The sequence below is a fragment of the Colletes gigas genome, unplaced genomic scaffold (assembly GCF_013123115.1).
Source record: "Colletes gigas isolate AHSC1104 unplaced genomic scaffold, ASM1312311v1 Colletes_gigas_Sc00018, whole genome shotgun sequence".
Classification (NCBI taxonomy): domain Eukaryota; kingdom Metazoa; phylum Arthropoda; class Insecta; order Hymenoptera; family Colletidae; genus Colletes; species Colletes gigas.
In genome coordinates, this window is record NW_025106647.1 from 388,785 (window position 1) to 412,465 (window position 23,681).

At 37.5% G+C, this 23,681-nt stretch overlaps 1 protein-coding gene across 1 annotated transcript in view; it reads right to left on the minus strand.

The window, feature by feature from the left end:
- Positions 1 to 309: 309 nt before the first annotated feature.
- LOC122400511 overlaps positions 310 to 23,681 on the minus strand; it is a 92,460-nt gene continuing 69,088 nt past the window's right edge. Inside the window, exon 3 of the mRNA XM_043402033.1 lies at positions 310 to 1,713. Coding sequence (XP_043257968.1) covers positions 310 to 1,713 — 1,404 coding nt within the window. The remainder of the gene's footprint in view (positions 1,714 to 23,681) is intronic.

Genomic DNA, 23,681 nt, shown 5'->3' on the forward strand with positions numbered 1-23,681 from the left:
CGCGAATAAAATCAGCCCAACTCTGGTACCGGCGTCTGCAACGTCGACTCAAACGCTTCCAAACCAATTAAAATTATTCAACATAATAGGAAAACCACGAACAATTACAAAGTCGAATAAACATTGATCTTAGATTCCCTTCGTTTCCGTAGCACCGGCGTAACGAACACCGAAAGTTCCCCGCGCAATCGTCGTTCATGAATGTGTAGTAATGTCGTAAATCGTAACGTAGCATGAATACTATGTACACGTAAGTTTACAATGATTCCCGGGATAGGGGTCGAAGCGACCGGAAGCGAATGGAGCCTCTCACATGGCCAGGCCCTCGATCGAGGCCACCGGGGTGGTCGGCTGTATAGTTTCCGGCGTATCGAACCTGTCGGTGTCGTCTGGATCGTCCTCGAGCGACCTAGACTCGTCCTCCGTCGGCCTGAACGTCGTCGACGTGCCTTCGATCGAGGTGGCCAAGGTCGAATCTATCGTGGTAGTCGCGTGTTCGTTCGAAAGTGTCGAAGACGGTTCTTCGTCGATGGGTGAGGAAAACTCGGACAACGACCTCGAGGCGTCCTCGAAGGAGGTGCGAGAGGATCGATCGGAAACGGTCTCAGGAACTTTGACGGTCGCTGGTTGAGTGGTTCGGTCGGGGATTATGGTCGTCGTGTCGTACGCGTTCGCGACAGAGCCACGGTCTATCGTCTTGGTACGATTTCTCGCGAATGATTTCCCTACTCGGCGAGGTGCCGCGTTGTTCGCGGCGGCGAACTTGTTCCTCGCGGAGGACGGTTGCTTGGTCCTGCGTTTAGGGGAGGCTCCTCTCCCTGAAGGGCCGGTTGACGCACCAGGAGACCACCAAGAGGAGGATGACGTTGCGTAGGTCGGTACGGAGGTTGCCGTGCGCGCCGCATACGTGTTGTCCGTTCTGCCATTGAACCTCTTGCGGCCCAGAGCCTCTGGCTTCCTCCTCGCCGGCGGTCCCTTTTTCTTTTTCTTCTTCCCGTCCGTCAAATTAGGCTTTTTACTCTGACTCATGCTGCCAGCGACGCTTACTTTGTTTGCATTTGACGCTGGTGGTTTGCTCTTACCGTTGCTCCCGGTGACGTTCCGTCCGTCGATCGTCTCGTCTACCCGCAGCTTCCGCTTCTTGGACGGGACCGACAGGGCCTCCCTTCGACAGGCCTCGTCGCTCGCCGCGCCCTCGCAGGATCTCTTCGACTCCGGGGAAGTACCGTTCGAGCGCTGACCCTCGCTTCTGGGCCCCTCGAGCTCCACTATCTCCTCGACGATTTGGCACTGCGGTCCGGGCTTCTCGCCCGGTTTGCACCGTCGCTTCCTCTTCTTCCTCTTCTTTCGTTTGCGACACCTGAACTTGTCTCTGCCGTCCTTTTCCTGGACAGGAAGAGTGGGGCAGAGCGACTGTTGTATCAGGTCCCCTCGATGGCTGTTGTGTCGATGTCGGACATTGTGATGGGCGCCCAACATCCGCCTTTGAAGCGACTCTACTCGCTCCAACGGAGCGACCTGAGTCAACACTCTCGCGTAGGCGGACAGTCTGCCCAGGTTGTGACCCTTGGCCTGTACCCTCCTCGGCTGGCCGCGACGATTCAGACCGAGGTACAGGGTCTTCTTCGTCGTCGACCATTTCGCCGAACTGTACGTGTTGTAGTTGTGCTGCTCGAGGGTCTCGTTGAACACGCAGTCGTCTGTGTAGTCGCGCTGCAACAGAAAATTTACTCCGGTCACTTTCTCGACACTCATTTTTAGGGTTTTTGTTGGATTATTAATAAATAATCGTTTACAAAACTGAATCTAACAGTCAGAAACACTGTCCATTGTCTGCATACGAAGGTCGTATTGACACCATCGGGCCTAGGGGCTTGGGTCTATTTTGTCGTCGAGGGCCACGGAAATAAACATGGTGCAGGCAATGGTTTCTTTCTTTTTTTAAGTGGACGCCAGATTTTCCTTTAGGGGATGTAAGCGTACTAAAAGAGTATTGCTTTTTCACCCAATTCCAATAGCTTTCATAAGCGTCAACAGTACCAAATCCTTTCTAACGCGATTTTAGGCCTCGCGGGTTAAGGGGAGAAATTGCTGTGACGGATTGAAAAAATTGAAATTTTTGTTATCTCTTTTTAATGTTTGAGGGGTTAAGAATGATCCCCTAAAATATTAAAGTAAAATTCGCAACAATGACAAAGTTACAGAAGATTTAGTAGATGCAGGAAATCTAATACGCGTAACGCTTGAAACTACGGGGGCGCATTGAAAAGTTTCCGGAATAGTCATCAGGAGTTTCTTTATTTATAGCTGGTTTCATGTTGTTATGTTAATACATCTTTAATGAGTATTCACTCCAAATATTAAAACAATCTATCAAATAGTCTAGCTTTTACAAGTATTTGTGTCGCGCTACTTTACGCTTTTTACGAAATGGATAGAACCAAAATTCGAGTGGTTATCAAATTCTTTCATTTGGAAGGAAAAATTGTAACAGAAATATATATACATATACATTTAGTATATTTATGTTGAAAAAATAAAGTATAATTTAAAACAGATTTATTTCGTTTTCATTGTCATTCCGGAAACTTTTCAATCTGCCCTCGTAACTGCTCTTTACTTCGGGATATTTATTTGAAATTCTTTTATTATTTCTGCTGCGGTAAAGGTTTCATATGAATGGGAAGTGTTTTGATTAAAATAACTATATGAATCAAGAGTATTTAGTCTACATATACACGACCAAAGTTCTCCAACTGGCAACTTATTTAGTTGTAATCCAATTTAACGATGGCTATTCACGATTATTGTAAATAATGAAGGTCCTCGATATTGAAATTGGACATTGGACAACACAAACAGGCCACGCTTCGCTTTTCCGCTGCTGAGGGAAAACACAAAACAACAACGGATGACGTTCCGTTAAAGGAAGAAGGAGATATAAATGAAGGAGATGAGGATGATCTTTCTACATAGGATACGTTTTAGGGTTCTAAAATGGATGCCCTTTAGAAAGTTTAAAAACTCCGACGTTATTTCATATATCATTTGGTGCAAATCTTTAAACGCATTTTTCTCAAAACCACATTTTTCCAACTAGGCGACTCAATAACTCAGTCAATTTCCATCCGATTTATTTAAAATTTTGTATGGTGATTCCTGATACTATTCTCTTCACTTGCACGTACGAAATTTTCGATTGCACAATTGGTTTCGACATGGTGTTAAAAGAAGTATTGATTTTGTCACAGTTTTTTGAGATTTTTCCTTCAAAGTTCGACTATTTTATAATAAATAATTATTTTTAAAAATCCGTACGCGCAACTGAAGTTACTCTGTCGTACAGTTTAAGAAAATTGCATGATTGCTTGTTAGTTCTCACCACAGACGAGGTATACGAGTAGACCTTACATTCAATGTATTTTTTTGGCCCATTTTTCTGGGCCCCAGAGCTCCATTAATATGTACGTATTGTTTGAATTTTGAATCATTAAATTCCTTCAATCCGCCCAGAAGTTATGATCTTTTAAACATACGCATGAAATTCGGGAGAAACATTTCTGGCCTGAAATTATATTTTCGGTATGGAATTTTTTTTCTCCAAAATTCGTAGGATTTCAGGGGTATCTGTAATGACCAAAAGTAATTGTAATCGACGACTGCAACCGAAAATAATTGTTTTAGAAAAATTTGAAATTTTTTAATTTTGTCAAAAAATTTGTCCACCTACTGAATTTTTTTCTCAAAAGTGCGTATAATTTCGCGGTATGTCTATTTACCAAAAATGATTGTAATTGACTCTCGCAACCAAAATAATTTTTTCAGAATGTTTTGAAATTTTTTAATTTAATTTTTTAATAACTTTTTAACGAAGCCTCAATCAAGAAATTGATATCCTTGATTTTCGTTTTATTTTGCCCTGTAGAATCTACTGACAATTGAATGTGTAGTATTACTGATTCGTATACTGTTTATATTATCTATACCTCTGTATTGCTTTCGTAACTAGGTATTACATGTTCCTTAATATTAAAGAAACTAAAAAAAACCTACTTCGTAAATAGAAGTAACACAATGTAATGAACAACATTTGGTAAAAATAAATGGAAATTCGGTATGAAATGACACGTTTCTTTTCATTTATAGTGGATCACCATAGTGTTTGGATACAAGTGGAGGGGTTGTCCAAGATTCACGGACGATTTATCGCCTGAAGAATGGCAGATAACTCCAGGCACGTATGTAGCGGATTACCGTTTCCAAAAGGGAAAAAGGGGAGCTCATTCCGCAAACCAGTAATACATACACCGTATGCTGAAAAGGACGAATCTGCTGTTTTAAAGTGCAATAAGAGCACTCTGGATTGTGTACAGACGATAAACTGATATTAGAGTGGGTGTTGCAATAAAATAATAAATAAGTGAACTGTTTAAACTTGTTCCTTCCTATTTGGATGGACTATGGACCCTGGTCATTGAATATATGACACTTTGGACCTAACATACACATCCAGAAGATCCCAGATGCTTTCGAAGCCCACAGTTCCATAAAAGAAACTCCATAACGCCGGCAAACAAGCAACCTAATAAAAAGCCCGAAAACGAGAGTAACGCGTTCGAAATCGCGCGTCATTCGGCATAATGGAAGGATATCTCGAGAAAATTCCGAGAAGCTACCAAGGATTCAGCGATCGTTATCAATTCCGCGCGCCTATTATTCGTCATTATCACGTTGTAATTGCACGGCTAAGCCCGTTGGCCGGCGAGGCAGAGCAGCGTCTGTTTCCCTGTTTAACACGCAATTCTGTTTCGCTGGGAGGCACGCGAAACGGGGCTAACCTGCCGCCGCAAAATATTAACGACACTTCCCCGATGGAAGCTTCGAGCATTAAGCATAACGCGAAACCAGCCCCGGCCCGACCGGCGGAGTCTGCAACACCGAGCATTATGCTTTCGCTAGCGTTGCGTCGCGCCGCGCCGCGCTATGATTTCGCTGTCCGCTTTATGGTAACTCGTTTCTAGACGAACGGAAGCGGCCGCGGTCTTCATCGGCTCTAATTACAGCGTTTAAACGCATCCACTGAACGCTGAAAAATACCCCGACGAACGCGAAAGACGCGAAGCGTAAAAGATACGCGGCGAAATGAAAAACCGCCTTTACGATGCCGAAACCTGAACCCGTAGCTTTTCATGCGTATGGAATGAAAAACTTGTAACGTGCGTTTTCTTATTCTTCGACCGAATTGTCACTTATTTTCCAAACGAATATCGAAACGATGAGTTTTATTGTTTGTTAAAAAGAAAAGACTGTATGCGGGCTTGTGGAACTCCCAGAAGGCGTGTCGGGGACTCAGAGTGCTAATAGAGGGGCAGTAAACAGGTGGGAACGCCAAGAGGTTTATGCGTAAACGACTTCGACGTTACTTGAAAAATAAATTAAAGTTTTGAACGATATTATTTTTAATTGAAGGTACTCATGTGAGCCGGACCAAAATTCAATTAGGCAGAGAACGTATCTACGTATACGGGGTTAATGTAGTATTAGTATTCATTAGGATGCTACGTTCGCAGAATTTACATTAATCGACGATGTTTACTTCGAGAATGCGGACACAATTATAGGAAGTTCGGTCGGTAACCCTTTGAGCCAGTGATTGTATTACCGGCAAATCGGTCTGTCGGTAATTCTAAATAAATAGATTTAAAGACTTACCGGCAATTCGTCTCTTTTTTATCGACAATCAAATGGGTTACATTTAGGAATAGAGTTCGTATATGCGTTTTATATTTTCCTTACACAATTAAAACATGGAAGAACGAAATAGTTGTCAGATTTATTGTACAATGTACGTGTGTAATTAAGGTTTAACGTAGAGTGAAATATTTTATTTCTCTTTGATCGAAAATTGATGGAACCAGTAGTTTTAATCTCGAACGTAATGTCGAAACGAAAATGAAAAGCAGAAGTAGAGAAAGAAGAAGCGTTTCCGTAAACTGCTCCACGGATGTGAATGATCTTCCAAGAAGCAAAATTTCCGCCATTATAAAAATCCCCATCGTGCTGGAAACGTTGCAGTTCTTAGACGATGCAAATTTGTGGAGAACAGGTTTACACAAGGCGTGTAATTAGGATACACGCGAGATAGGTAATCTTCCGGAACAAGATGTGATTACAGCGAGTTTAGAAATGTTGTGGATCAGTTACTGACAAACGATCAGAATCTTCAATTATAAGCACTTGAGGTGGTCAAACCTTCTTTCGTCTGTCGAACATTTAAGGAAATCTTACTTTAATTTAGCGTTCCTCAAACATAGAACATTTTTTAGTTTATATAGTTCGTATTCAGATATACAGAGTGTTTCACATTTTTCCGTACACACTTCAGCAGTGCGTTCTACAAGTAAAAATAAGACTAAAATGTAATATAACAAAAGATTCATGCCATTGCCATATTGTATTTCCAATTTTTCAGATAATACACCGTTCGCCTTAACTTGAATTAATCTATTGCTTATAAAATTAGCTATGAAATGTAACATTTCTCCATCCACCCTGTTGTCGGCCAGGATTTTGATAACTCTATCTTTCCAAACCATGTCATATGCCTTTTTTATATCTAAACTAATAGCGATTAAGTGTTGCTTAGTAATAAAAGCATTACAGATTAATGTTTCCATGTTTACAGGATAATCTGTTGTATTTCTATATTTTCTGAAACCATACTGATGTGGAGTTAAGAAACCTTTGTTATTCAACAGTCAAAGAAGTCGTTTATTTATTACTTTTTTTCCATGAGTTTACATTGAGTGAAGGTAAGGGCTATAGGTCTATAGTCCTCAGCTTTGCTAGGATCTTTGTTAGGTTTGAGAACAGGGATAACCATGGATTCCCTCCATTTCTGTACACATATTACTTAAAAAATTTTCATAGTTAAATGGAATTTCATTTCAACGTTTACATACACATTTACAAAACTTAAACAGAAAATTAAGCAGTAAGAAACGACGAAGATTATTAATTTCGATTAGCTAGATTCGCATTTAGCTCCAGAGTGCTAGCGAAACATAGAAACCCCGGATAATTCGAAAGATCAAAGTTGACATTTTGACGGTCAGTGGGTAAACAGATTCCTTTGTCGTCGAGTATGAGTTTCGTCGGTGCCGGCGGAGTTAACAAGGACCACATGTCGCAGCGTATCTTGGCCGGTTCACAAAGACGGCGGGAAAAGCGTTGATTTCGATAATTTCGTCCGCACATTCTTCATTGAAGCTGTCGACGGCAAGACGGATCGACCGTGCAGTCCCTCGTTTCGTCGTGCTCGTAAATTTTCCAGCAAAAACACAAAGGTTTGTTTAGGCTCTGCATTTGATGCATTACTGGCCGTTTTTCCCGCTCTCAGCGGCGAATCCAATAGACCCCGAACGATCGCGACGCAGCATGTGCCGTTCAATGAAACGCATTTTTCGCGGTATTCCGTATTTATCGAGCTATAAAGAGCTCCTGCGCGAAACTGCCCCCGCGATCGAGTAGAAATAGTTTTACGATCGATCGAAATTCGGGATTGTTAATTCGAACCTCAGTTTCACGAACGTAATTTTATTTTCTGCAAAATTATTTCTTGGTTATTTATGGGCTCGAGTCGAACTAGTCTCCGAGCAGTAACTGAGTATATTTATTTAAAATGTTTGTAAGAAAGTTGCGAGTTTCTGAACAATTTTTAATAATGTCATATTTCAATGTTAGTCACGAAAAGAAAAATCGACAGTTTTAAAATGAATTTCAAAGACTATAAAAGTGAAAATGTAATTGTTGAATATTTATTTCCTAATAAATACAACAGAGTTTCGACTTAAGTATGTATTTAATTAATGTAGTTTTACAAAACGAAAATGCTATTCTTAGCTTGACGGTTTTCTGCTAACTGAACTTGAGGTTCGGAAAAAAAGAAATGAGACGCTCAGGGGGTGCAATAAACGAGTGTTCTCCTCAGGTAGTACTGACCTTTGCAAGGGAGGGAATTGCACCAATGGATACACAAATTTTCATTAAAAAAACATGCATGAAATGCTTATTCTCAACAATAATAAAAATAACTCCACTGCTTTTACTCTGTGTAGGACAAAGTCGTTAAAGACTTTATTTCATAAAAGTGAAACAAGAGTTGTAGTTCCTTTGGCGCAGAGGATAGCGCGTTGGACTTCTAATCCAGAGGTCCGCGAGTTCAATCCTGGTATGGGATATATTGATACGTTTTTTCTCTCGAAAACATTTAATTAAATTCGATGTGCGAGTTTTTAAAAGAGGTTTCCCTCTTCTTCGATCAAAGTAATTTAATACTAGACTAAAAAAAAATGCCACACTTGTGGAAATTTCTTGATCGAGAATTATCGATACTTAGAGGGAAATTCCCTGTTATTCAGAACAGGGGAAAAGTTCTGAAAGAATTTTAGAAGATATTCTTTGAATAGAATCGGTTGGTTTAAGGGCTAATAATTCCCGTGTATTCGAGCGAAAGAGAAAATACGTTTCCGCCGAAAGGTGCATAAATAGTGGATGACTATTCCTGTCCACGCCCTCTAAGAATCCCGCAAATATATCTGGCGAGATAAATTGCATTATTCGAGGGTCAATGCTATCGTTTCTGCAATCACGCTACGCATATGCTGCTCAATGAAATTGCTCTTTCGCGGTAGCTCACATTTATCGCCGCTATAAACGAGGATTCGCCAGACACCCCAGGATTTCTTTCCACCGGCACGGGAATTAACGAGGCAACGAATCGGTTGTAAATCACGCGAAAAGATGTGTTCAAAAAGTTCGCACAGATATTTTCTTAACGACCAATTTTTCCGCTATGAAAATAGCAAAGAAAGCAAGCGCGACAAACAGTTTACCCAAAGTGAATTATAAAAAAAAAAAAGAAAAATTAAAATCGAATCAACCCTTTCGACGAATCCTGGATTTTTTACAAGTTTCTTCCTCTCGTAGTAATTTCGAACATATCGTAACACCCATGGGAAAAATTTTAATGGGAGATTCTGGCGGCCAAAATAAGACGAAAATCAAGAATACCAATTTGTTGATTGAGGTTTCGTTAAAAAGTTACTAACGTTTAAAGTTCCGTCTGTAGAACGGCAATCTGCGAACAGTTGCGTTAGTAAACGTTAATAACTTTTAAACGAAGCCTCAATCAACAAATTGGTATTCTTGATTTTCGTCTTATTTTGCCCCCAAGAATCTTACATTAAAATTTTTCCCAGGGGTGGCCGAACACCCTGTATATTAATTAATATTAGGTCGTCCCATATGTTTATGACAAGTTTTGTACTACAACTTAAAGCAATATTTTAAATATATAACGGAATTTTATGAAAAACAGTAAACCTCTTCTCGTTGGACAACTCCCCCCTCTTCCTTTCACAAAGCCATTGTATCGTTGTTACAAAATTTGTTTGATTTTGTATTAAAATGTAATTCAACGCTTTTTATTAAACCATTGACATTTTCAAATTGTTTGCCCAGTAATAAACCTGGAGACTGTTGTATTTGATTTCTTATAAGGTTCGGTTTTCTTATATGCTAACAAAAATATTCATGCAAACAAGCTCAAGTACGATCAAGAAAATTTCGTTCCGTGAGCCAGTGTGGAACTTCGTGCTTTGATACAATATCTATTTGTTTCAAATTTGTACGAATCGTTGATGTTTAAAATTTTTGGAACCCCCTGAATTGAGAAATTTTCTTTATTTTCTATTAAATTATACATTTTATCCTCGTCAAGTTCAGAATATCGAACGGCACGAACTTATGGGACGACTTAATACTTTCACAAATGTACAGAATTTGGTTTATCAGTATTTTGAGATGGAATGAGAAGAATTTTGTTTAAAAAAAATCATAGATGTCTCGTATAAATCGTTTGTGCAAAAGAATTTTCTATGCAGTGGTTAAATTGAGATTTAAAGTGGTAGAACTAGGTTTACCATGTACAGGAAATAATTGACTATGAAATATCATATTAATAGGAAGAAACGGCGTTGTTGAGATTATGTTAAGTACAATATTTAGACGATGCGTGTGTGTAATTTACATGCTTCCATGCTCAAGTGTGATAAATCTGGAGTGCAGTAAAATACATCTACGTCAAACTGTGCCAAATACGAGGTGATATATCGTAAAGTTGCAGTAGTACCGTTACACAACGATCAACGATTGATGGAGTTTTGAATGGTGCATCGATAAATCAACCTTCGATCTTATAGTATCTGTTACACAGGGTGAGTTAGTAACAACTGCTACCTGAAATATCTCAATATTTGTTATGTATGGATATGGCACACTTTGATGATTTTTGATTTTTCTTGCAGGAGGACGTGCAGAGAGCATGCGAAGGTCATTGACGTTTCTTTAAATGAAATCATACATTTTTCTATTGCTGTTTATGTCAAAATATCAATAGTTATTTTAATTTTATACAATATTAACAAAGGAGCCCTGATTTTCTAACTATATTGAAATTAAAATATCTCCTAAATTAAGGATTTTTTATTATAAATAGGTTTGATACTTTTTTAGAAGAACTATCACGACGCTATTAAAACTATATGGTTTTATTTAAAGAAACATCAATGATCTTAATATATCCTCTGGACGTTCACTTACAAGGAAATTATAGATATTCAATCTAAATCTAGGTGGCAATGTATAGTGATTCATCCTGTATATACAGGGTGTTCGGCCACCTCTAGCAAAAATTTTAATGAGCGATAGTAGAGGCCAAAATAAGACGAAAATCAAGAATACTAATTTGTTGATGGAGGCTTCGTTGCAAAGTTATTAACATTTAAAGTTCCGCCTGTAGAATGACAATCCGCTAAACAGCTGGTTCGCGCGGACGGTTGCGGCAGGCGAGTGCTAGTGGTTCTCACGCAGCATGAAAAATTCTGCTTACCGACATTATCGACAGCCTTAGATTTTTGTCCACTTATGGGAATGCGAACACCTTACGTTGAATAAGATTCAACCTGTCTTATGAAAATCCAGAAGGGCATATCAAAACTCGTCCGACGAGATTTTCACAGAGAAAGGGTGAATGCCAGTTCCAATACACAATGTTGTGAACAAAAATCACCCACATGCGATTATACACGCCCCACGATTGTCCACAGTGTCCACAAGTATCCACAAATAATCCTTTCAGGCACTAACCACTATGCAATTAAGTAAACACGTACCGCGATTATGTTATTCGTGAATGTCTACGTGTACGTGTATCACGATTCTTCCGAGTTACTTACGAATAAAACTGTTATTAATTTTTCAAATACACTTCAATTTAAAAATGTAAAAAGGAATCGCAGGATAAATGAAATTTTCGCATCGATTTACGTTCACGGCGAAGAATGTAACAATACTAGCAGCTGACTGTGCCATCGATCGACGAGGTTCAGAGAAACATATGCCGAACAGGCCCCGATTCTACGTCACTCGCCTCGCTTATCTCTCTCACACACAGCGGAGACAAAGGGCAGCATCGGCACGTGTTCGGCCAGCTAGTCAGTCGTAAAACAGTATCAGTCAAGCTAGTTCACGCGACACATTTCAGTTATGTATTAAGTAGCATGTAAGAAATACAGTGATATAAACAATCAGCGAATACTTATTAAATTCCTGTTTACATTTTTAAATTGAAGTGTATTTGAAAAATTAATAACAGTTTTATTCGTAAGTAACTCGGAAGAATCGTGATACACGTACACGTAGACATTCACGAATAACATAATCGCGGTACGTGTTTACTTAATTGCATAGTGGTTAGTGCCTGAAAGGATTATTTGTGGATACTTGTGGACACTGTGGACAATCGTGGGGCGTGTATAATCGCATGTGGGTGATTTTTGTTCACAACATTGTGTATTGGAACTGGCATTCACCCTTTCTCTGTGAAAATCTCGTCGGACGAGTTTTGATATGCCCTTCTGGATTTTCATAAGACAGGTTGAATCTTATTCAACGTAAGGTGTTCGCATTCCCATAAGTGGACAAAAATCTAAGGCTGTCGATAATGTCGGTAAGCAGAATTTTTCATGCTGCGTGAGAACCACTAGCACTCGCCTGCCGCAACCGTCTGCGCGAACCAGCTGTTTAGCGGATTGTCATTCTACAGGCGGAACTTTAAATGTTAATAACTTTGCAACGAAGCCTCCATCAACAAATTAGTATTCTTGATTTTCGTCTTATTTTGGCCTCTACTATCGCTCATTAAAATTTTTGCTAGAGGTGGCCGAACACCCTGTATAGAAAATGCGAGGAGAAAATTCTAACCTATTTTGGAATAAAGCATACTATTGTAATAAACAGATAACGAAAGAAAGTTAGATCGTAACAAGCATTATTCCGTTCTCGATAGACCAGCCTGTATAATAGGATCAGTGCTCGAAATATTGAATCGATCGACGGTGGACGGGAAAAATAGAGCCAAAGGAACGTTGCAAAGAACGTACCGAAGAATACCATTAGAAAGTCGGAATACATGAATAATAATCGTATTCTTTGATCGGCGTGACGTTTTTTAGCGGATTCCGCGGATACCTGGGGCAGAATTTCAGATGCTGGGTTAGGCAATCGACGAAGGACAAATCGCGTAAACGGTCAATCTTTGCCCAGGCGCTTCACCGGGGGCAAAAAGAAGAAGAAGGTGCTTTGACAGCCGATCCTTTACAAGTAATTCCAGTGACTTAAAAGCGGGACACGAGTATGCAATTGCGTTGAGTACATACGCGTACGCTAGGCGAAGTTAAAGAGCCGATCACGTAACTTCGTAACGAGCCTTTTCCTTTGGCACACGAGACGCACTTCGTGTTTAAGTGGTAACTACAGAAATCAAATCGCACGTTTACGTGTATTTATAGGTATCAACAAACTCGTAAGATTTTAAAGCGACCGTAATTACTGTTATCGGGACAAATGATTATTTCACAAAACGCGTCCCTCCCTTCGGGCAACGGAAAGAAATCAACGGCACAAATAGAGCCGCCATTCTGTTTTTATTCCGCTTTTGACGCGGCGCTACCTCTCCTTCACCCTCATTATTTTTCAATTACTTATCAATTAGCTTGCGCGCCACTGTCGATGGCAGCGCGCATTACAATTCTATTTTTATCAATAACGTAGAATAATTAACATAATTAATTTATAGATTAACTAAAATAGTGCTATTATTACACAAGTAAACTTTATTCATTATGGTACGTTTGATAAGGAATTCAAAGAAATATTTTCGTTTTTATTCGAGCAATGCAAACAATTGTGAAAGGACAAAAGTAATTCCCTGCGTTCCTTAAAAGTTTCAAAATTTGTGAAATCTCTGAATGTCTTTAAGTGTTTAGTACTTCGAAGGTTTTAGAAAATAGAAAGACAAAAACTGAACTCGTAAAATGTAAACGATATATCGTTCGAATTGCTTGCTTTATCCGTCATAAATCAATTTATCTGTTATTCGATAAATTTCCAAGCTGGGAATGCAAACAAACACGCGACGTACTAACCCAGATACCTCCTGAACATCGATAATTCATCGAAGGTCATGAAAGTTTCAAGTATTATAAAAGTCTCCAAATGCCCCGAAGACGTCTTTAAACGTTTCCAATATTTTTAACGCGTGGAATATCCAGAAACTTTTAAATAACTTGAGATTTTTGAAAGTTTTTAAAGGTTTGGAAAGTCGGGAAGTTGGAAAACGATATATCACTCAAACTACTTTCCATAACTGTCATAAATTAATTTATCTGCTATTCGATTTTCCAACCGGTAACGCGTAATAACACGCGACTTTCCAACCCAGATACCTCGAGGACCAGACATGGCGTGCCAGAGTTTTCCAGCAACCATGTAAAACCGATAATTTATTAAAGGTCGTCAAAGTTTTATATATTACGAACGTTTCTAAGCTGTTGGAATGCCTCTTTAAATGTCTCGAAGATGTTCGAAGATGTTTGAAAATGTTGGAAATTGTTTGAAGATATTTGAAGTTGTTTAAAGTTGTTTGTGAAGAGCAAACAATAGGTAAAACAATAAAGTTATTCGAATTCAGTCCGGAATAAAACGCTTCATATTTTCCAGCCTGAATCGTAGCGATTTTATTTTTTTCATACGAAGATTCATTTGTGTTTGTATTAACCCTTTGCACTATAATTGTTTTCCTAGTTTGTTCTCGGCCAAATCTGATTTAATTTTGGTGGTTTTGATATCACATGTCAGGTATGAATTGCTTGTAGTTATTTAAAGTTTAATGTTATACTAACAAAGCGATTGTTAAAAAAAAAATGTATAATATCAAAATACGAATATTTAGTTTATTGTTATTTATATTTTTTTTAAGTATGGTACTTTTTAAAACAATCTCCTACGTCTAACAAGGGCTATCCTCAATATCGCTACAAGCGTTATTTTTTTCTTCCATTTTGATGGCTAAAAATTTCATAAAATAACTCTATCAAATGTGTACAACCTTCACGGACGAGAATAAACTCAATACTAACAATAATTGAATTGCACATATAACTGATTTTATCAAACAACTAGGATGCTCATAGACATATTGATAGACAATATATTCATAGACAGTTTTATACGCAATTCAGTGCGATTGCATTTGAACAATTTAATAAGGAATACTAATATTATTATGCTGAGAAGTGTATGATACAAGACTTTTATGTACATACACATAATTTCAAAGCATTTTTTAAATAAAACTGTTTCCCACTAATTTGTTTTATTAACTATATGAAATGTCACGCCAGAGATGACTTAAGAGTTTTAGGGAAAAATAGTTTTGTCACGCCAGAGGTGACTTTATACGATTTCGACTGTGACTCGCCGAGTCGTTATGGCTGCTCGACGCGGTTGTCGTAAATCAATTTATCTGTAATTCGATTTTCCGTACTGGTAACGGGTAAAAACACGCGACGTTCCAACCCAGATACCACGTGGACCAGACATTCGTGACAGAATTCTGCATGGAATTCCGCGGGGCGGAGGGGGAAAAGAATCGACGCCCGTTAAGAAGTGGAGCATGTAAAACTGATAATCTCGCCCGTGAGACAGGCATGTTACGTTTGCCACACGGTTGTTCGCGCCATGAACGAGACGATAGATAATTTATTGGCGGTCGCGCGGGATCACGCGGATGAAACGGTGACGCAATTGCGCATGGGCATTCGTTGCTCGCTAAATATGGGGTAGGAACCAGTTGACTTTGACCCCGCATGAACCGTCGAACGCGATGCATATTTCCTGCGTGTGCGCGACGAACACGCGTGCAACAACGTCCACGAACGTATCATACGTTTCGTGTCTCGGACGACGGCTGACCGTTTATGTCCAGTGATTAAGCCCCGTCTCGTTCCGGAATCTGTTACATTAATCCGTTGACGCTTACATTTTGATGTCGATTCATTTGTTCGTTACAGAGGAAAACAAAATTCTACGCTCTTTCATGTAGAATAGGTCACTGGGAATTGTAAAAAGTTCGCCATTTTGTAGAAACGATCGATCGAGAAGAAAATCATTAGAGCCTTTTTTACTGTATTCCCTACCTATGGTACAAAGGTTGTTAACGCTTACCGACCGGTAACCTATTAATCGACTGTCATGAAAATAAAGAATTTACATTTAATTACCCTACAATAACAGAAAATAAATAGTGTAGTAAGCACTTTCACTTTGATTTAACGTTTCCATAGATGTAAGGAAAAGCGCAAATATTTCCGCGCGATGACCTAGGGTCAACCGCTACCGGTTGGTAAAGAGTTAAGTAAGGTTTCTAACAACGTCATTGTCCGATAAATGGGGTTACAAACAAATTCTAATCTCGAGTGTTTAGTTTGTGGCGACACCTCCTGCATTCGCCAACAGAGGAATACGCTCTCTCGCAAGTACTCGACCGCCCACCTATTCCTATACAGGGTGAGTCACCTAACATTTACACCTCAAATATTTTTGTTGTTTTTAAAGACACGTCAAATTTTTTGAGGACAAAATTGAATGGTATAATGGGGCTCACCCGATGCCAAAAATATTTTTGTTTCTATGTCATTTCTTTTAAAGAAATGAAGGTCACCTTTCTGAAACACCTACAATGATAGTCCCTCTGATTAGGAATTCAGTGACTATAATTATTCAAGGTCAGTCAAGGTCACGGTCGGTATGCACCGCAGGTATCTGCGTTTCGAGCACAAGTTTCAACAATGATGACGACACGTCAGGTTGCAAAATTCTTGCAACAGAAGAACCCCAGTAAAAATATTGTTTCCAGAATGATCATTTATCAGACATGCTCTCGACGCATAAACGTTATTATGCTTTCTCGTAGTCATCGCTCAATAAATTCCAGTTTTGAAACGCGAAATATTTTCTGGGGATGCCCCTATATTTGTCTCAGATCCATTTGTAGCTTTGGCGATGTATTTCAACACTTAAAACAGTTCTGTTTCCAGGTATTTCGAAGAATAATAAAACTGGTAAGTAGGTTCGAACGTGGGAAACGTACAGGTCAGACGATAGATCCTGCCGGGGTAACGTTTTATAGGAAATGGTTCGTTCAGACATTGTCTGGCTACTAAAATGTGACAGTGCACTATCGTTTATTAACTAGGCGCAACGTGTAGCGTCAAGTGGGGATTTCTTCCTCGAGAGATATCAACGAGTTATTAGGCATTGTATACAGTTTAATGGATTCTGTTATGCCAGCTCAATTTGTCATCAAGAATTACCGTAATACAACACGGTTATAACTCGAGAGCAAGATCATATCACACGGGACCATTTCTGACCGATGGGGCATCATTACTCTTAATCACAAATTTTCCGAGTCACTTTCGGAGCGTCTCGTGGCTGAGACTGGAAATCTTTAATAAGGCCGCATGTTCGTATATAAACTTTCGTCGCTTCTTTTTGTGTCCCGCATACACTGTTGAAATGTGCACACGTTACACGAACAAGATATCTACGTTTATTTAATGTAAGACAAGACGCAAGGTTACGAGGAACATCACTTAAGTAATACACTTCGATTTTAATGAAACTTTGTGTACAAAGTAAAATGACGGTGATTCATGCTTTGGGAGGAACAAAATTAAAACTAGGAATTTAGAGTTAGGAACAAAAAGTAAAGTTCATAGCACTATATTGGTTTGGCAACTAAATAATTGCACAATTTTTTCATGGAACGAAATAATTTTATTTAGTAATATATGGTCCATTTTTAACAATGACCTTTTGCCATCTTTCAGACAATAATTCCATTTTCATAAAAGTTCTGGTTTTTATTGTCAAAAAATTAAACTAAGTGCGATTTTATATAATCATCATTATTGAAATTTTTACTATTCAAGAAGTTTTGCAAAGAACGAAATATAAATGATGATCTGACAGCAATATCGGTTTGACGTTTTGAATACATACAAATACGTAATAATTCAACTAAAATCATCTATCAGTGAAATCCGCAGTTACATATTTGTCAAATGAATAATTTCATCGTGATTTATAGCTGTTAAAATATTATTTAATATTCAATTTTGTCAAAATAAAAACGTCGATTAATCGGCTAGCGGTCGATAACCGTCGGCAATAAAAAATCGATTAATCGGCTGGCGGTCGGTAAAGTGTCAACGTTCTCGTCATTATCCACAGTGTAATGACGAATGTATGTTAATTTGTAGTTCAGTAACGAGCGTTGCAGGAAAAATATTAATCGAGTGTCACGTGGCGTAAATCTCCCGTAAAGGGAATGAATGATGGACGCTCTGTTCCATCCGATGCCCTGGGGACCAAATTTTCTAATGGGGGCCTCGCTTGTGAGCGTTTTCCGCCGACACCATCGTGTCTTAGCGTAGTTATATAATGAATACGCGAACCATGGCGCCAGGAGTGACCGATCCCTCTTGTTATTTTCATCGTACGCGTGGAACGTAAGCGTTTCCGTGTCGCGACGCCCGCCTGCAGGTGCATTTACCGGGATATCGTCATTCACAGCGAACTTATCGTAAATAATGGTCTCGTTAGAAAGAAACTACTTAAAGGAGGGCGTAATTTTGCGTTGCCACCAGCGTCAGGGACCGCCCCTGCACGCTGTTTTATACCTAGGTGAGAAAACTTTACGACCCAACCGCTCGTTGCCCGCGGATAAGAGATTTATTATTACCATAAGTTTGTCCACGGTGTGTACCGCGTACAAACGCGGCTACAGTTCCTCGCCTAGGTTGCCTCGGACACCAGACGCGCATAATATTTACATTCACACAATCAATTCCATTTAGATTCTCCATTGGCGCTATAAAATAATTATTTCAAAGCACTGTGATCTTGATTTATAATTGTTAAAATATTATTTAATATTCATTTTGTCAAAATGAAAATCGGTTGATATCTGTTGCCATTCGAAAGCCGATTAATTGGCCAGCGGTCGGTAACTGTTGAGAACAAAAGGTCGATTAATCAGCTAACGGTCGATAACACCCGAAAGTCGATTAATCGGATAACTGTAAATGAAGTGTTAAGCAATAAATTGCTAATAAATAATATTTGCCACCCGTCGAATTGACGAGTTCCGTAAATCTAGCGTTAACGAACACAATTCTGAAGTAGTAAATTACGACGTAAACTTCCAGGAAATGATCGTGGAAACAGGGATAAACTGACAATGTTGATGAAAACTGTCGCTGCCACTATCCTCGAAGTTGGTAAATTTTTCCTGCTGATTTACAGCAGACCCGTTTACGCGATAGGCACACGTTGAACGATATATCGCGCGTATAAACTTTCCATACTTCGAATTGTTAATTTATCGACTCATTAACACTTGCTTTCGAATCATGGTAGTAACTTTTATTGAATATCTTGCTAGAATTTCGAAATTCGAGCATATCGTACGAAATAACGTGTCGTTTATACCTTTCGATTTCACCTGCTATGGAACAAATAACATTTTTAGCGTTTCTTTGAACAGTTTATATGCACACTGGTCGTATAGAGATGCGAATTTAACGCGTCATTCGTCGCTGTTATTCCATCGTTAACGGCGTTTAGACGTTTACGATTACCGTGATTTCTGGTCAATCCAATTTTAGTATACATTCGAGTCTTGCATCTGGCATACCAGTCGTGCAAATAGCGATAGTACCGATTATGATGTTTCTGTCCATGGGCAAGAAAATCGTTGGGAACGACCAGTCGAAAGAGCTTCAAAGAGTTTATGTAGCTTGTACGTACGTTCAATGGCGGATTCGAGAGATTTCTGGAGTTCAGACTTTGTTATTTGCGAGCAGCATTCGACTTGTTGTGTCTGGTCGTACTTTATTGGCTTTGCTCGTTGCTAATTTAGTAAAAAATGCGACTGGTAGCACACAGAACAAGGAAACACGAACTTGAACTTGTTCGTTGCTCCCTTTTTTCTTTTCGAATTAGTCTTGAATGCGTCTCGAAAAAGAATCCGCGACTTCAGGCGTACGGAACTCGTCCATAGTGGTTGCAAAGTTTATTGGAAAATTCGTATCTAGGTGTTTGCGTATTTTTAGTAGACTTTCTCACAAGTCACTGGCTTTCTAGTGGATTTGAATAATTATAAACTGTGGTGTGTTTATAACAGATTGCAAAATAGATAATTGTTTAGATTGTTCGGTCGATAGTACTTTCACGTTAATAAAATGATATTATTCAACCGTTTAAATTCTACTTTTACTTATTCTCGCATCTAAGATATACAGTCTTCCGGTAAATATAGCGTTAACGACACTACGAATAGGTGTAGTATTGCAGAGTTATTAAGAACCTTAATGGACGCGTAGTGGATTAGCTAGCGGGTGATTTAGTGCTCTGCGGATTCGTGAGCACCAGCGGTATTATTAATTATAAATTTTAACCTCTAACTACATTCATCATAAAAGCAAATAGTCACTGTCCGAACATTGAATATTTCTCGAACGTGCTCGTCGAGACCTATAATTTGCGATACGCGATTCAGAGTAAAATATATGTTTCTACTTCTGATCATTGGTACGTGACATAACTTTTCCCTCTGTCGATAGTACCAAAAGATAATTTCATATCGATCTCATAACAGACAAATTGTACAGAGTCAACTATGATCAAAACTTCTATTTCTTCCTATAATTGACCATTTGTATCAGATGTGATCTCCCAAACAATGACTCAAAGATATTTATGCATTTATTGGGAATTTTAATTCTCAAAAAACTACAGAAATATGCAGAAATTTAAGAAATATTTAAGATAAGATATGCATTATTATATTTAAGGGTCGAAACAATCCTCTACAAAGCTCTCATTTCATTAATACTGTTAATAAAAATATAAATTTGCATAAAGATCCAGAGTTTAATTATAACGTTTGAGAGAAGTTTGAATCGCTAGAATGTGACCTAAAATGTTACTGTCTCCAACTAATCTCAAAAATATTAAACTTGATCACTTGGTGGATTATGTTCAGTAAGTGGATGTATCTTAAACCTGCAATTTTGTGACAAGATCCATACATTAAAAAAGTAAATTTTATGAAAATATTGATGCAAAATCCTGACAAAGGTCCTGTAAATATTTGAAGTTCAGTGAAGTTTTGAAAAACTATCAGAATATTATAACGTTTGAGAGAAGTTTGAATCGCTAGAATGTCTCAGCTGTTACCTAACATCTTCTATCTAGTCTCAGGAATAGCAAATTTCGTAGGGCCACGTGACTAACTGCTCAGGTATTCCAATTTCCAACAGGTGTAGTCTGATCTTCTCTTGAGAAATAACTGTAACGTAATATCATGTTCAAACTACTAACAATGTCTTCTTCATTTGAAATTAAACACCAACCCCACAATTGCATACGTCCCCGAGAATTTTGCGGGTTCTATTCGTTCTATTCTAGTCTCTCCGAGTCGGCGATTTCTACACGCGTCTGTGACTCTAATAATTGAATAGACCATCGTTGTCTTCGTCTCATCTTTCTGTCTTTATCCTCTCATTCGATTGTTCGTACGTTCTCAAAGGTAATTTAAGTAGAACGAGAAACGTTACTTTTGTCCTTTTGTTGTTAACTGTATAAATTTCAAAAATATAAACAACACTTTTTTTCAATTTCTTTCATCAATTGATGATGTTGTCTGTAAATTACTTGAGAGAGAAATTGAAAATGTTCATTATTTGTTGCTCGTGATACGTGTTTTTGGTTTACTTGAAATATGTTTAGGATGGTAAGTTACTTGGCATATTTTATTTTCAATATAGTCCCAAACTTGAACTCCACATTCTTGACTTGGAACACATTCTTAATTGTTTTTTGTAAAAATTAACTATCATACTTATTTTGAAATATGTACAATTGAGAAAATAGTAAAATTATTAGAGAATTAATTTGAATATTAGTTTATGATCAAGTACAATGAAATTATTGTGAAATATCTTATTTGACAAAAAAAAGTTATTAAATAATAAAAAAATTAAAAGTTATTAATCTTATTTAAAATCCATAAATATAAAACTTTTCAATTATTATTTTATTAAAGAATAATATTTAATAAAAATAAATTTTAATTAATTTAATATTTTGAAATACTCACAGTTGAGAAAAATAGATAAAATTATTTTAAAATAAGTACAACTGAGAAAACAGTAAAATTATTTTGAAATATGCACAGTTGAGATAATAGTAAAATTATTTAAAAATATGTACAATTGAGAAAACAGTAAAATTATTTTGAAATAGTTGCACAGTTTTAGAAAAATAGATAAAATTATTTTAAAATAAGTACAATTCAGAAAACAGTAAAATTATTTAAAAATATGCATAGTTGCGAAAATAGTAAAATTATTTTAAAATATATCCTGTTGAAAAAATAGTGAAATTATTTTGAAATATGTACAAGTAACCAACAAGTAAAGTTATGTATATTTACAATGGAGAAAATAGAAAAATTATTTAAAAACATGCACAATTGAGAAAACAGTAAAAGTAAATACATCTTCTTGTAGAATGCACATAAAACGAGTTGGAATTTTATGTACGACCGAAGTCATAACATTTGTTATTCAGCTACAGAATACATTTAAAATTAAATTGAAAAATACATAAAACGCGTATATAAATTAATTTACAGACTCTACAATTACACAAACTGTGGTATGCGACCCAAAGTCGATTAGGGTTAACCGACAATGGTGGATTCTCTTCGAGGCAATAATTTGCTCCAGAAAGCGTCGCGTTCCTAACGAGCTAAGTTCTGCTGATTTAAACGTGGAACTGGTTATCTGTTAATGTATCAATGACACATAAAATTTACGATAAAAAGTTTCGTCAGCATCGGGCTAAGACAACGAGGACACGACACACGCGAGCCTAAGATAGAGTGGAATGCGGTCTATCATCGTTTGAAATAGAAGACGATAGTTTGTCCGCAGAGTCTTCTTCATTCTTCCGTGCTTTGTCCACGAATTGTCAAAACAGCGCGATCGGGACGTTTAAAGCCAAAATTAATGGTTTCGTGGGCATCTCGTTTCAACCAAAGCGAAATTTCATTCATCAAAATGTCAGCGATCAACCCTAAAAAGAGACCATAATTACCTACATATGTATTGCAGATATTGTAGATTTCTAAACAAATTTTTAACGATCGAGCAATTAAATTGATATCATCGATCGGTAAAGCAAACCTATTAGAAGGTATTAATTAACTTGTAATTGTTGAGTGATTTAGAGACATCACATTTATTCTACTAACGTAGTATTCTATAGTTATAAGCCTGAGAAAAATTTATAATAAACTTATTATTATTATTATTATTAATTAAAGTAGAGTACTTGGTCCATTAAAAAAAAAAATTTGTATAGTGGTAGTCTCGTAAATGAAGAAAGAATTGGAGAAAAGAGAATATATTAATTTTTTAGTAAGTAAAAGTTGAACATTAACTTGTATTTATATAGAATGTTTAAAATCAAAATAATTTTACCCTAATGATTAATTTCACTCTGTTTAGAAATTTATACATTCCCACACGTTAATTACATTCGATTTAACAATTCAATCGCGTGATTAAGATTCTCTTTTCTAATACAAAATTTATTACTCGATAAAATTTTCTTTTGTATAATTTTTATTTTGTTTTTCCTTACATATCATTTCTTACTTTTTGTATCGAAGGATTCTCTCGTGAATAAATAAATAATAATAATACAAAAATAAAAATATAATAAATTCATCAAATCAGTCGTCATCAAAATGATGGAGCGACCTTTGGGAGAAAAAAGAGCACAAAAATTAATTTCTAACTTACAAAAACGTTATTAATTTGAACATCAATTTCTACTAATACAATAATGAAAGTTTAACAATTGCAGGGCCATATTTCTCTTGGATCGTTTTAAATCCACTTGACTCAGACGCTTTTTTTAGGAGGGTACTTGATTTACATTCAAGATGAACGCCTAACCGGAACACGATAAAATTAAATGAGCAGTAGGAAGATCTGGTTTTGCATAACCGAATCATATCGTTCATAGCGTTGTAGTAACGAAACTTACTAGACAGGTGGTTAATGAGAATTTTTCCCATTAGTCAAGCATACGTTCTAATTACCGTAAGGAATTCAGCGACAGAATTGACAGAAATGGTTAAT